Here is a 15080-nt window from a genome sequence, read left to right as displayed (position 1 = left end):
CAGGGGAGTGGGTACCCTCTCTGGCTCCCATGCCCCTCAGACCTTCCCTCCCCTGCCACATCCCCCTCCGCTCCCTCCCTCCCCGTGCTCCTGGCAGAGGGATGCTGGCCTCCGGCACGGGCGGCCTTACTGGCACCTCTGCCAAGTCAACAAGTCTGGGGCTGCCCTCTGCCCGGCGATGTGCACGGAACGGAGCATCTTCCTGGGGAGCAGGGCTGGGAGTGCCCGGAGTGTAGGCCAGGGCGGGCTGGGGCTGCCAGGGCTGGGGATGCATGGGGTAGGGGGAGGCCAGACACCCCCATGGACACACGCGGCCCCTACGCACTCCTGCTGCCCGTCCCTGGGCAGAGTGGCCCTTATGCTGCCCCCTCCCACCCCGCTCGCATCTGTAGCATCTGGGGACTCCTGGGCTTCGCCGCCCGCTGCCTGACATGGGTAAGTGCCCCAGGCTCACAGCTGCCCACCGAGGCTGGGGGTGAACCCCAAATGGGATGAGAAAGGGGCCCCTTGCTAAAGAACCTCCCCTGTAGAGTGGGGTCCAGTCACCCCGTCAGGCCCTGCCTGGGTCACCCCTTCCTATTCCACCTGGCTGAGTGTAGCTGTGTCCTGTGTCTGCCTCTGCAGTGCTGCCCGCCTGGCCCACTCCCCAAACGCCTGCTCCCCCTAGTGTCCAGCAGCCTCCTGGCCACTGTGCTCCCAGCCCGGGGCAACCTCGTCCTGCGGAGACGGCTCGTTTACATTGGGCCACACTTCATGATCGGGCCGGGGGTGTGGGGGGTTGGCACGGAGGCCCACTGCAGATGCCCACGCTCAGATGCCAGCCCCGCCTCCCTGGTGGGCCAGGGAGGAACCTTCCCAGAGCAACCGGCTTGAAGGGTGGGGGAGGAGACAGGGGGTCCCAGGTCGCAGGAAGGGCCCTGGCTCTGGCCATAGGGAGCAGTGTTTGGTCACCTGGGCAGAACCCAGGGCTGGGTGGGTTCCCTTTATCTTGTCCTGGGCACTGTTCTGGGGCTGCCTCCCCCATCCCCATCGGAGCACCCCGTCTGTCAGGGAAGCAACTGTTGACCCCGTTACGCCAGCAGCCACAGGGAGCCAGGGCCCCAGAGAGCCGAGGGGCCTTCAGGGCATCTCCTGCCCAGCCTTACCCCGGCCCTCACCCCTCAGAGGGCATCTGTGGGGAGGCAGTCACTGAGTGCTGGCCCCGAGGGCAGGAGACAGAGCCTTGGCGAGCCTGGGAGTAGCAACCACTGTCTGCTTCCAAATCCCCGCTCTGCCTCTGTGTGCCCTGGGGCCGAGGACTTCACTTCTCTGGGCCTCAGTGTCCTCATCTGTGAAGCGGGCATCACACCTGGCCCCCTGGGTGGTGGAGAGGAAGATGGGGCTAGGGTGTAGCAAGCCTTGATGTGTGTGCTGTTGCCCTCGTCCTATGGACATCCATTTAGAACAGCGCCAGGTAAATGGGTCAGCACAGCCCCGGGTCAGGCGCGCCAGGCCCTGAGCTGAGGGGACTCCCACCCAGTGCCTCCCTCGCGACAGCCACGAGAGGCAGGTGCCCACTCAGCAATGAGGAAGCCAAGGCTCGGAGAGTGAAGTCACCTGCCCAAGGTCACATACCTGGGCCACGGAGGAGCTGGCATCCCAGCTCCCTGTCCCCCCCACACCAGCAGAAGTGCCTGGGCCTGTGGCTGCCTTAAGGAGATTGAGGCAGTGCTGCGGGATGCATCTCCGTTCCTTACCAGGGATGGGGACACAAGACTGAGTCCAGTCAGAGTCCCAGTCCTCGAGAGCAGAGAGCACTGGGACAGGCAGGCGCTGGGGAAGGGGCGGGGACAGGCAGGCAAACCGGTCAGGCGGGCACTGGGCTGAGGCCTCCATCTGGATGGGCCTGCGCTGACAGTCCGGGCTGGTGTGGCAGCTGCTCGCGGGGCAGGCAGCTGGGGCTGTGAGGCCACCGTCAGGTACGAGTGGGACTGGGACGGGGGGTGGGGAGTGGTGGGCAGGCTACCAACCCTCAGCACCCCAGTTTCCTCTGCCCCTCAGCCTTTCCCTATCCCTGTCCCCCACACAGCATCCTTCCCTGTCCTGCTTTCGGCTCTTCACATTGGAAACGCGGTACACCCATCTTGCCTGAGTTTGCTGAGCCTCTCCCCAAATTGGACCACCGCGATTTCATTGCTCCCTCACAATTCCCCCTCCACCGTATCATTCAATGCCCACAGGTACCCAGCTCTGATTTTCACTCACCCTGCTTCTCATCTGCTCTCCAGCTCACCTCACTAGCTCCATGTCCTTCCAAAGCGTGCCAGCCTCCCACAGCGCCCACACCTTAATGACCCCTTGGTCACTCAGCCACCACACCGGACCCCCTATTTCCCCAGCCCATGTCTGCTCAGCACTCCCCAATGTCCTAGCCTCTTGGAAACTCCCAGGAGCTTCCCAACACCCAGCCTCAAATTAACCCCTAGCCACCCCCAGCGGTTCTCCGTTCCCTCCTCTGGCCATCCCTCCTTATCCTGCCCCTCACTGTACCCTGAAGGCCACCTCTACCCCCTTCTCCCAAGTGACCTAGGAACCCAGCATCTGGGACTTGGCCTTTCCCCTGTCCAAGCTGTCGGGCAGGGCAGGGACCCTGACCTCAGCTCTCTGCTGTTCGTGCCCCAGAGGCTACGCCAAGCCTGTGTGCTCCCTCCTGCCTCAGGAGCAGGCCCCCAGCACCCAGCTGCCCGGCTGCCATGCACAAACATTACAAAGTCCACTTCGCCAAGGATGCCCAGAGCCCCAACGGGCACTACTTCTGGGACCCAGAGTTGGGGCACCGAAAAGGTACGGGTTCAGTTTGGGGGCGGGTGATGGCCGACAGAGGCCTGTGAGGAAGCCAGAGTGAATGGAGGAACAGAAGGGGAGCTGTCATCCCCAGGAGAGAAAAGCCACTTGCACTCCACCCAGAGGCATCTGTGTAGCAGCAGGGCCGGGACCCAGGACCGGGACCACAGGGCCTATGGGCCCAAAGATAGGAGCCTGGGCTGGAGTTGGAAGCAGGGGTCGCCTGGCCTGCCCTTCCCCGTCTCCAAACCCTGAGGCCTGTGTGGATGGCCCCCAGCCTGGAGGGGAGCAGTGTGCTGGGAGTGAGGGGTAGGAGAGGGAGCCCCCCCACTGAACATGTCTGGATGAGGCTGGGCCCAGTTTCTGGTGGTGACCACAGGTGATCTTGTTCAGGGTGGGGAGGGGGCAGCGCCCTCCCACTGGGGCTGATTCAGCTTCCTCAGGGCTAGGGCGAGGGCTGGAGCTTCCCAGGTCACCACCCTTCCTGCCACCCTGGCCCGAGCTGGGGACAAGGTCCACCCCCCACCCAAATCCCTGGCCTACCCCTCTCCACGCCACCACCCATCACTCCGGCCTCCCTGGGCCAGCCAGGGCCAGCTCCCAATGGATCTTCTCAGTTTCCCTGACCCCTGCACTGGCGGCACCCCCCAGGGATCCAGGAATCTGCTGTGGCAGGCACCAGCCTCCATTGAAGCCCCAACCTCAGGCGTCCTCTCTCTGCCCCCAGCTGAAGTCCAAGCCTGCACCTTCCCTGCTCCCCCGCCATGGGACAGCACAGACCCTGGGTCCCTCCCCTGCCCATACCTCCCCCGCACATAATCTGACTTTTTGAGGGGTTTCTGGGGCTCCCAAGAATACTCTGGCCCCCAGGTTCTACCTGAAGACTTGGTCTGGCTTGTGCCGGTGCCCCCGGGGGTCGGGGACACAGGCCCAGTCACCCCCACTTCCTTCCTTCCAGGATGCTGTCATCAGTGGCGCCAGGACTCAGCGGCCCTCCGAGCCCATGGGCCCTGTCGACCTTCCCCCCAGTCACACTGGCAGCTGGCCTACCACAGCCACCAAGTGGGTGGCAGTGGCTGGCGCCGGGGCCTCCTGCCCTCCGTCCTGCAGCAGCAGCGGCAGCCCCAGTCCCAGCCCTCACCTCCCAGCCCCCTGCGGCAGCGGCTCTGCCCCATTCACGAAGCCCAGAAGGGGCTGCCTGCAACCTCCACTGTCCCCAAGGAACCTGCCAGCGCCCCTCAGGCGCCCACCTTACCCACCACGGCACCGGCCATGGCCAGGAGTGGCCCAGCTCTACCCTCCGCGGCTGGCGTCCTCCTGAAGCCCAGCGAGCCCACTGATGCCCGGCCCCTGCCCGCCCCAGCGGCCTGTGGCTCCTTCACTGCCTACAGCTCCGGTGCTCACCCTGGCCTTCTTGGGGGCACTGTCCCCACTCCTGCCGCCTCACTTCCCACCTGCTCTCCTTGCTCCCTGCCTAGCATCTTGCACCTGCCCTCTTCATCCACACCCTGTTCCCTATCTAGGAGGGGTGCGTCCCTGGCCGTGGGGCTCAGGCTGGCTGCCTCAGCTTTGCCTGTTGGGGTCCAAGGCTTCCAGGCCAGGCCTGCCCCGTGCCTCCATCCTGCGCCAGGCAGTGAAGGCCTCCCTCTCCTTCCCCCTTTCCCTCTGCTGACACCCTGGCTGTGCTCTGGTCTCTTCTCAGCTCCCTCCTCTGGCTCAGCAGGCTACAGGGTACATGGGGCAGGGATGGTGAGCCCTGGGTTGTTGGCCGGCTCTGGCGTTGGGGAAGACAGAGCTAGGGAGTAGCCTGGGGAACGGAGAGCAAAGGTCAGCAATGGGAGGACCCACTTGCTTGCTCTCTCCCTCCCTCATTCACTCCACGACTAGGTATCCAGCACCCTGAGCGTGCCAGACCCTGTTCTAGGGGCACAGTGGGGAGTGGGATCAACAGACATCTCGTCTTCATGGGGCTCACATTGCATTGCAGCTGGGGGCAGGTACAGGAAACATGGAAATTTAAAAGTGGCTGGGAGGCCAGGTGCAGTGGCTCATGCCTGTAATCCCAGCACTTTGGGAGGCTGAAGCTGGTGGATCACCTGAGGTCAGGGGTTTGAGACCAGCCTGGCCAACATGGTACAACCCTATCTCTACTAAAAGTACAAACATTAGCCAGGCGTGGTGGCTGGCGCGTGTAATCCCAGTTACTCAGGAGGCTGAGGCACGAGAATCACTTGAAACCGGGAGGTAGAGGTTGCAATGAGCCGAGATGACACCACTGCACTCCAGCCTGGGTGACAGAGCAAGACTCTGTCTCAAAAAAAAAAAAAAAAAAAAAGTATGGCTGGGTGCACTGGCTCATGCCTGTAATCCCAGTAGTTTGGAAGGCTGAGGCAGGAGGATCGCTTGAGGCCAGGAGTTCCAGACCAGCCTGGGCAGCATAGTTATGCCCTGTATCTACAAAAGATAAAATAAAAAATTAGCCCAGCATGGTGATGCACGCCTGTGGTCCCAGCCACATGGGAGGCTGAAGAAGGAGGATCCCTTGAGCCCCAGAGTTCGGGGCTGCAGTGACTTATAGTTGTGCCACTGCACTCCAGCCTGGGTGACAGAGCAAGACCTTGCCTCGAAAAGTATGCCACTCGGTAACAACCACACTAGGTAAAAATAAAGCAGGGACAGGAGATGGGGGATGTCAGGGTTTGCAGATTTAAATCGGGTTGTCAGGCTGGGCCTCATTAAGGAAGCGTTTGAGCAGAGGCCCTGGGGAGGCATGTTCCCGGGCCAGCAAGGAGCCAGTACTTCGGCTTTTGCCCAAAGGAGGCAGGAGCCGAGGATGGATGTGAGCTGACAGGATCTCCAGGAGAATGGGCTATGGGAGGAGGACGGAAGCAGGTGGCCGAGGGAGCAGGAGATTGCAAAAATCCAGGCGAGAGGTGCTGGCAGCCTGGCCGGGGTGGCGGCAGCAGAGGTGGAGACGGCTGGGTTTCCAGGTCTGGATTGAAAGTAGAGCAACAGGGACTTTAGGTCGGGCACAGCCCTGTCACCGGAGCCTCAGGGCTACGATGTCTATTTCACACACAGGGAAGTAGAGGGTGGATGAGGTGGGGCCACCCAGTGATCTGGCAGAGCTGGAATTAGACCCGCCTGCCCACACCTCAGTAGACCTACTCCTGAGTCTGCTTCCTGGCCTCCTGGCTCTGCCGCCAGGCGTGGCCCGTTTCCTACAGCCCACCAGGCCTCTCTGAAAGTGGCTGTGTTACCCCCACTGTGCACCACAAGGCTGGCCCCATGTGTCCCCCCAAGACTGAACCCTACCTTTTTGATACCCCATTTCCAGGTCCAAGAAGCAACCCTCACTGGGGGACAGGGTGCCCTCTGCAGAGTGGATGCTGTAGTGCCAGTGCCTGGTCCCCAGGGCCCTAAATGGCCACTGGAGACCATGACATTGACCAAGGGCCCGGTGCTGGCCAGACCCTTTGGCATTCCTGCTCCCTGGTGTCTCTGCTGCCCCACTCTTCAGAGGGGACTGAGCCTCTCAGAGGTGGCTCTCCCTGGGGTCTGCAGACAAAGGCGGTGGGGCTGGGACTGGAGCTCCAGTCTGGTCATCTGTCTCCCAAACCTGGGCTCAGGTGGGATTAGTGACTTGCCAGCATGATGGACAGGAAGGTGGGAGGAGCCTGCGGTCCAGGGCCTCTCCATGCTCTGGCCGGGCCAGCAGAGCAGGCAGGAGTGGCCTGGAGTCCTGCTGATGGTGGAAAGTGGTGTCTTGGCATCTGAGGGCCTCGTATCCCAAATAAAGGCCTTTGGGATTTTCCCGGGGGAATCACGGGCTAGTGACCAAGCAAGCCTGGTGACCTAGGGCCAGGAAAGCTGACTTCCCGCAGCCTCAGCCTCTGGTGTGTGGCTGGGGGGATTCCAGCCTCCCAGCCTCAGCCTGGTGGGACCCAAAGGGGCACAGCTCGCCCTGGAGGTGAGGGCCACTGATGGCCACAGAAACCTCCACTGCAGGGTTTGACCTGAGTCCCCTTTGCACAGGGTGCCAGGGAGGGGCTGATAGCGGGGGCCATGGAGGGCAGATGGGAGGAGGGTGGTGCCTGGCCAGTGGCCCTGACTCAGTGTCCCCACTCCCAACCACCAGACATCCTGACAGAGGATGACGTCTACTGCAGCTGCCTGGCCAAGACACTCTGCCACGTGCCGGTCCCTGTGACCGTGGGTTTCTATGCCCCTTTCGGCTGCCGCCTGCACATGATGCTGGACAAGATCACGGGTGAGGAGCTGTGTGTGTTTGTTGGGGGGAGGATGAGAAACAGGGCCTCTGGTCCCCGCCCAGCTCCAGGCTTCCCCCAGATCCCCCCACCCCTGTGGCCAGCCTGCCCCAGCCCAGGCCCTCCCCAAGCCCACACCTCTACCCCGGGCTCTGCTTCTCTGGCCTCCTGGCTGCCCCTAAGTTTTACCCTTCCCTGCTTCTGCCACCAAATCCATTCCAAGGACTCTTTCTGAAGGACAGATCTGACCCTGTCCCTTCTGTGCTTGGTGCCTTCCATGCTCCCCAGCACCTGAGGCAGAAAGCCCAGGCTCTTTATTGAGGCTGCAGGCTCCTGCCAAGCCCCTACTGGCCTCTGTGCCACCCAGACCCACCTCTTAAGGCTTGATGGTCACAAAGTACCTGATACATAGATGCCAGCTGAAGACATGAACTGGAACCCGCCAGGTTCCCCAGCAGCTTTTTTTTTTTTTTTTTTTGAGACGGAATCTTGCTCTGTCTCCAGGCTGGAGTGCAATGGTGCGATCTTGGCTCACTGCAACCTCTGCCTCCCGGCTTCAAGTGACTCTCCTGCCTCAGCCTCCCAAGTAGCTGGGATTACAGGTGCTCGCCACCACGCCCAGCTAATTTTTTGTATTTTTAGTAGACGGGGTTTTACCATGTTGGCCAGATGGTCTCGATCTCTTGACCTCATGTGATCCGCCTCAGCCTCCCAAAGTGCTGGGATTACACATGAGCCACTGCACCTGGCCTTTTTTTTTTTTTTTTAAATGGAGTCTCACTCTGTCGCCCAGGCTGTACTGCAGTGGCGCAGTCTCAACTCAATGCAGCCTCCACCTCCCGGGTTCAAGTGATTCTCCTGCCTCAGCCTCTCAAGTAGCTGGGACTACAGGTGCCCACCACCAAGCCCGGCTAATTTTTGTATTTTTAGTAGCGATGGGGTTTCACCGTGTTGGCCAGGCTGGTCTTGAACTCCTGACCTCATGTGATCCGCCCACCTCGGCCTCCCAAAAAGTGCTGAGATTACAGGCGTGACTCACCGCGACTGGCCTCCCCAGCAGCTTTGATCTGGATCAAGCCCTGCTGGAGCTCAGACCTCAGCCCCACGTGGGGCCAGAGGGGCTGGGACTGACGTTCCTCCTCCGTGTGCCCAGCCCTGGTGCAGGCCCAACAGCCTTTCCTTCCTGTACTGACTGTCTATTGAGCACTCACTGTCCTGTCCTGTGTTGTCACAGGGTCCCGGGAGGAGAAAAGATGAGGATATAAAGAACGGAGAATCCCTACTCCTCCTGCTGGGTGCTGTAGACACTCCTGCTCATTCACTCTGTGACCTCAGATTTCTCATGATCTATTGTTCAGGCATTCCCTAAGCACCTTCTGGTGCCCAGGGGACACGTTGACCAAGACAAGCAGGACCCTGCCCTTCCGGCGTACAGTCCAGCAGGGGAGAGAGACTTGTCCTCAGACAGTGATGACCCAGAGTAGGAATGGCTGAGGGCCCCCGACCCAGCCTGGCGATCAGGGAGGGCTTCCTGCAGGAGGAGCAGTAAGTCAACAAGATAAGACCAAGGCTGTATCCTGCTGCCTAGCATAGCTCCTCCTCGGCATTTCATTCATTCATCCCTTACACCGACCACTTGTCCCCTGCCCCACTCTCAGAACCTTCCCGGTGCCCTCCACACCCTCGCTCCGCCTCCAGCCTCTTGCCCATCCCTGGCTCTTCCTCGTATCTCTTTTTGCCTCCTCCCATCTCTCCTCTGTCGGCTCTACCTCTGCCCATCCCGACCCCACAGCCTGGCCTTCAGACCGCTTCCGGTCCAAGCCCTGCTCCAGGCCTCTCCACGCCCCCGCTTCTGCACCGGCTTCCAGCTCTTTAAGGAGCGGCCGCGGCTCGCTTCCAGCCCCTCGCCTCTGTTGGGCGCCCCTCGCCTCTGCTGGGCGCCCCTCGCCTCTCCAGGAGCGCTCCGCCCTGCCCGTACTAGGCCCCGCCCGCCCCGGCGGGTCTACGGCTCACGCGGCTCCCGGGCTCCCTTCCCGCAGCGCTGATGCAGCAGGAGGCCGCGCAGCGCGAGAGCGAGGAGCTGCAGCACGTGCAGTGGCGGCCGCGTGCGGTGAGCGGCTGGGGCGTCCCGCAGCTACTGTGGTACCTGGTGTTCCTGCAGCCCATCATCACCGAGGTGCACCTGCGGCGCAGGAACGTGCAGTTCCTTTTCATCCGCTTTAGCGCCTGGCAGTACGCGGGCACCGACAAGCTGTGGGCCGGCCTGGTGACCACGTTGTGCGAGGGCATCCGCCACCACTATGGCGCACTGCCCTTCAGCGTGTACTCGGTGCTGGGCAACAAGCCGGCCACCAGGCAGGACTGCTGCCAGAGCGAGTGGCATTGTCGGCGCCGCGTGTGCCTGGGGCTGCTGGCGCTGCTGGCGGCGCTGGGCCTGGGTGTGGGGCTGCTCTACTTGTCGCTGGGCGGCCACGCGCTGGGCCACGGCAGCCCGAGCGGCAGCCTGCTCAAGGTGTTTGGCGGCGCGGCCACCACACTGTCGGGCTCGGGGCTGCTCATGGCCGTGTACTCAGTGGGCAAGCACCTGTTCGTAAGCCAGCGCAAGAAGATCGAGCGGCTGGTGTCGCGTGAAAAGTTCGGCAGTCAGCTGGGCTTCATGTGCGAGGTGAAGAAGGAGGTGGAGCTGCTCACCGACTTCCTGTGCTTCCTGGAGATCTACCAGCGGCGCAGGCTGCGCGTGGTGCTGGAGGTCACCGGGCTGGACACGTGCTACCCGGAGCGCGTGGTGGGCGTGCTCAACGCCATCAACACGCTGCTGTCCGACAGCCACGCGCCCTTCATCTTCATCCTGGTCGTGGACCCCAGCATCCTGGCCGCGTGCCTAGAGAGCGCGGGCAACATGAAGGGCACGGCCGACAACGGCTACCTCTTCCTCAACCGCACTGTCACGCTGCCCTTCTCTGTGCCCATTATGGGCCGCCGCACCAAGCTGCAGTTCCTGCACGATGCGGTGCAGAGCCGCGACGACCTGTTGTACCGCGAGATGACGCGCAAGCCGTGGCTGCCGGGGGACGCCGGGGGCGGGAGCGCACAGCTGCTGGCGGTGCAGGCGCAGGCGGGGACGGAGCGCGGGCAGGGCCGCATCGACGCCGAGGCGGCGCGGCGAATCCAGGAGGCGCTCTTCTGCCTTCACGACGAGCGCGACTGCCTCTACGAGTACGTGCCCGACAACGTGGTGTCCATGCGGCGCATCGTCAACACCGTGCCCATCACCGTGCGCCTGCTGCAGCTGCAGCAGCAGCAGCAGCAGGGGGACTTTGGGGGCCCCACGCCGCGCCAGGCGGTGGCGTGGGTGGTGCTCGCCAACCAGTGGCCGTGCCGCCTGAGCTGGGCGCTGCAGTGCCTGGAGGACCGGCAGCAGACCGGGGGCGCGCCCGAGGGCCGCGCGCGCCTCTGGGACGTTTTCCGCGACAACAGCCGCGAGCTGCACACCATGACCAAGGCGTTGCAGAACGTGCTCGACCTGGACGGCGACCCCGAGCTCTTCGAGCGCTTCCTGGGCGCCGACTTCCCCTTCACCGTGGCCGAGGCGCAGAGCCTGCTGCGCTGCACGGTCAACCTGGACCACTCCATCCGCCGGCGCATGGGTCTCATCCGAGCCGTCAGCGCGCTCAAGCCGCCCAGCCCGCCCAAGTCCCCTACCCGCGATACCCCCCACGCTGCCCACCGGGCCAACAGCGCCTCCAGGGCGCCCCTGTCGGGCCGTGCCTCAGGGCAAGCCGGCGAAGGCCACCACGCTGGGGACTTGGCCCACAGGGGCAAGCTATGGCCGGTGGCCTGTGCGCTCTTCCGTCCAGGGCAATCCAGCCCAGGTGGGCCTTAAATGGAGGACTTGGCGGGCAGCAGGAGGCAAGGGTTCCTCCATCTGCCCAGATGGGAGAATAGGGGGCTGGACTGGGGCCGCAACCCAGGGTCCGAATGAGCCCTGTGAGGCCCACACCCCCAGGTGAACCTGAGCCAGAGCCGTGGACATAGCTTCCAAGGAGTGCGGCCACAAGCCGGTGCCAGCATGAGAGCAGGCACAGAAGGACCAGTGAGGAAGTCAGGGTATACATGCAATAAATGGAGGTGTTGAGAGCCCGGAGTTGCTCTCCGCATCCTGATCTGACCAGGGACCAGGCCTGCCCCATCTTGCCACAGGGCCTGCCCCATCCTGCTAAGCCCACTTACTCCTCTGCACCATGCTGGCCTCCTCATCTGGCATCTCTGTGGCAGGAGAGGCTGCGGGGGTGGTGGGTGAGGCTGCAGAGATGACAGGTGGATGGGCCGGGTTGACTCAGGCAACATGGAGCGCCCAGGCCTCAGGGAATCCCAGTCCTTGTCCCCATGCCCTAGCTTGCCCCTCTGTGAGTAGGGCAGGGGCTGGCATTTCTGAGGATGACCTCGGTGACCTCAGCAAGCTGCTCCACCCCTAGGGTGGCTCCATTCTCAACGTAATGGGTCAATTAGACCTCGCTGGCACCTCAGCCAGCTGGAGTGGGTGGCACTAACCTCCCCCAGACAAATAACTGTCCACAGGGTACCTGCCTTACGAGTCACTCCAGGGCCACTGGTTAGTCACTGACACTGAAGCCACTGCATCAGCCCCCTGATGAGGACAGGGAAGTTGGGCAGAGATGGGGACATACAGGGCCCAAGCCACAGCCATCCAGGAGGGGTTACACTAGGGCTCCCCACCTTCCCTCTGGGCAGAGCCCTGGGCTGGGGGTGGGTGTCACTCCTCTGGGCAGTTCCTGATTCCTCACTGGTCAAATGTTCAGCCACACGCTCAGGCCCTGTGGTGCCTGGCCCAGTTCCAAGTGTGTGCCGGCAGGGGCCACAAGGGCCAACACTGAACATACCCTGGGATGAGGCTGAGGGTGTGGCTTCTGAGCCAGGGCCCTGAGGCTGGTGGAGGGGACAGCCCCCGAGGAACCTGAGAGCTCTGCAAAGGCACCCACCCTCAGGCCATGGGACTGGGTCACTGACCTCACAGTTCTTTAGTTCCAAGGCTGGGCATAGCATCCAGGTCTGGCTGCAGCACCGGAGTTCTCTGGCCACAGCAATTGTCACAGGTGCATGCAGGTCAGTGGGAGCCCTCCAGGATCTTCCCTGGGGCTGGGCAAGCAGAGGTGCTGTTTCCCATTCCTGGACTAAGCTGGTAGGATACGCCTGGATCTCCTGGGAGCTGTTTCCCAGCAGTCAGGGAGAGCTGGCCTCAGAGGGAGAAGGATGGGGCCTCGTGACACCGTTAAGTCTGTTTCTGTAGATGTGTGGTTGGGGTCAATATATCCCTGTAGCCTCCCTTAAGCCAGTTTCAGTTGGGTTTGTTTCTTACCACCTGGAATCCAAGCTGAAAATAAATTTTCACTCCTGTTACCAGGAGTGGGGTGCTGTGAGAGATGCTAACGTGTAGACTTGGCTGGAGGTGGGGGCAGGACTGAAGCCCCCCATGCCTCAGTAAGAAGCTGCATCAGCCTGGCCAACATGGTGAAGCCCTGTCTCTAATAAAAATACAAAAAGATTAGCTGGGCATGGTGGTGCATGCCTGTAATCCCAGCTACTCAGGAGGCTGAGGTGGGAGGATCACTTGAACCCGGGAGGTGGTGGCTGGAGTGAGCCAAGATGGTGCCACTGCACTCCAGCCTGGGTGACAGAGCAAGACTCCGACTGATTTAAAAAAAAGCCGCAGCCTCTGTTACGTGGTACAAGCTGTGGCCAAACTGTTGGTCACTGTATCTTCACGTGGAGCTGCTATGAGAACTTGCACCTGTGTAAAGCCACGGGACCGTTGTCACGAACAAAAAGGGAGCACGGCTGACCTGTGCGCCTTTCCCAGCAATGAGTTAGGGAGCAGGTTTCCCTTCTCCACTCCCTTCCCCCATCTGCCCACTTGATCCGGGATCCTTGAGGCCCTGGGGAGCAACAGAGCCCTAAGAACTTCAAAGGGGCCTGGGTCCAGGAATAACTTGGTGAAGAGCTGCCTGCCACTCTGAACATCCACATGTGACAATAAACATCTCCTGTGTTAGGACATTGAGATCTTGCATGAAACAGACCCCCTACGTCTTCAGCAAAGGCTACCAAAACGTGACAAGCTCGGGTGACACTTGGGTGGCTGAAGGGAAGGGGAAGACAAGATGGCAAGGGGGATCCTCTCGGCCTCCAGCCCTCGATCTGGGACCCTTCAGAAAATCCGGAGCGCGGCAGGCGGGGGTGTTGTGGTAATGGCTGTGGTTTCTAGAGCTGCTGTAACACAGCCTAACAGACCACGTGCCTTTGAAGGACAAATGTATGTCTCTCGCTTCTGGAGGCTAAAAGTTCCAGATGAAGGAGGGGCTCTCTGTGCCTGCTCCCCACTCCTGGTGCATTGCTGGCCATCTCCGCACTCCCTGGCTTGCAAAGGCATCACCCCATCCTCTGTCTTCACGTGGCAGTCTCCCTGTGCCCAAATGCCCCTTTTAATAAGGACACCAATCAGACTGCAGCAGGGCCCACCCGAGTGACCTCATTAAAATGAGTTAAAACTTGATTACCTTTGTAAAAACCCTATTTCTAAGTGAGCTCACATTCTGGGGTACTGGAGGTAAGGACTTTAAACATCTTTTTTTGGCCAGGCACGGTGGCTTACGCCTGTAATCCCAGCACTTCGGGAGGCCGAGGTGGGCAGATCACGAGGTCAAGAGATTGAGACCATTCTGGCCAACATGTTGAAACCCCGTCTCTACTAAAAGTACAAAAATTAGCTGGGCGTGGTGGTGCACGCCTGTACTCCCAGCTACTCGGGAGGCTGAGGCAGCAGAATTGCTTGAACCCGGGAGGCGGAGGTTGCAGTGAGCCGAGATTGCGCCACTGCACTCCAGCCTGGCAACAGAGCGAGACTCCAGCTCAATAAATAAATGAATAAATAAATAAACAAACATCTTTTTTTGTGGGAGACACAATTCAACCCCCAACAGGAGGAAAGGCCCAGTTCCTCACTCCAAGCTCAATTTAGTGAAAGCAAATCAAGGGACAGGCTGGGAAGAGGATCCCTGTCCCTCCCCTAGCATACCCCACATGGGGTGGGGAGGCAGACGGCCAGTGGGCTGGGTGAGACCCCAACACAGCTGCCTCCACAGAGGCTGAGACCATGAGCAATGGCTAATATCGACCAAGGGCCTCTGAAGATCTTTGGGGCACTGTGCTGACCCAAACCAGGCGAAGGACAGAGGTCTCTCGGTACCTTGATGCAAACACCTCACATGCCCCGGCCCCTCACCAAGACGGGCTGGATCCACAGTGGCCAGGAGGGGGCCCCTTCTTCCCTTCACCCATGGCCACATCGCACATTAGCAGAGCTGGGGACAAGCTGGCTGTGCAGGGATGGGAAGAGTGCTGCGGGCTGCTGGCGGCTGTTCTGTGTAGCTTCCCTAAGTCCCTCGCCCAAATAAGAGTCCTAGCCGTGGCTGACCTGGGGAGCAGTTAGGACACTTACAGCTGCAAGGGACCAAACAGCAAACCAGCAGTGGGTTCCTAAGGTGTTCCTCCCAGAGGCCAGGGTGGCTGGGGGCAGGGGACTCCCTGGTGTGTGCAGGAGCTGAATGACACCAGGGCTCCAGCCTGCGACTGTGGTTCTTGTGATGTCACCACAACGCCTCCATCCATGTCAGCCTCCCACACGGGAAACAAGGGGATGGGTGGCCCAGAAATGCTCGTTTAGTAATTTTTTTTTTTTTTGAGACAGGATCTCACTCTGTTGCCCAGGCTGAAGTGCAGTGCTGCAATCACACCTCACTGCAGCCTCAACCTCCTGGGTTCAAGCGATCCTCCCAACTCAGCTTCCTGAGTAGCTGGGACTACAGGCACACGCCACCACACCCAGCTAATTTTTGTATTTTCTATGGAGATGGGGTTTCACCATATTGCCCAGGCTGGTGTCAAATTCCTGGGTTCAAGCAATCCTCCCAC

The 15080-nt window shown here is 61.1% G+C and overlaps 2 protein-coding genes across 5 annotated transcripts in view; one reads left to right on the top strand and one right to left on the bottom strand.

Annotated features, from left to right (window-relative positions):
- Positions 1-9924, bottom strand: part of BLOC1S3 (biogenesis of lysosomal organelles complex 1 subunit 3) — a 28439-nt gene extending 18515 nt beyond the window's left edge. Inside the window, exon 1 of one of the 4 annotated variants that reach the window (XM_063600394.1) lies at positions 9783-9924. The gene's annotated coding sequence lies outside the window, so the exon portion shown is untranslated. Of the gene's footprint in view, positions 1-9237; positions 9378-9675 lie in introns of those variants that run through there. The other 3 variants (XM_063600392.1, XM_063600391.1, XM_063600396.1) reach the window with 3 other exon arrangements.
- Positions 88-14009, top strand: NKPD1 (NTPase KAP family P-loop domain containing 1). Its single transcript, XM_024926737.4, has 5 exons — positions 88-2219; positions 2662-2823; positions 3782-4219; positions 6962-7093; positions 9131-14009. The coding sequence occupies exons 1-5, from the start codon at positions 2210-2212 to the stop codon at positions 10972-10974; spliced, it is 2586 nt and encodes an 861-aa protein (XP_024782505.3). The 5' UTR covers positions 88-2209; the 3' UTR covers positions 10975-14009.
- Positions 14010-15080: the final 1071 nt, after the last annotated feature.

Source organism: Pan paniscus, chromosome 20 (assembly GCF_029289425.2).
Source record: "Pan paniscus chromosome 20, NHGRI_mPanPan1-v2.0_pri, whole genome shotgun sequence".
Classification (NCBI taxonomy): Eukaryota; Metazoa; Chordata; class Mammalia; order Primates; family Hominidae; genus Pan; species Pan paniscus.
The sequence above is the reverse complement of the archived record's forward strand: the minus strand, read 5'-3'. Positions and strand labels throughout refer to the sequence as shown.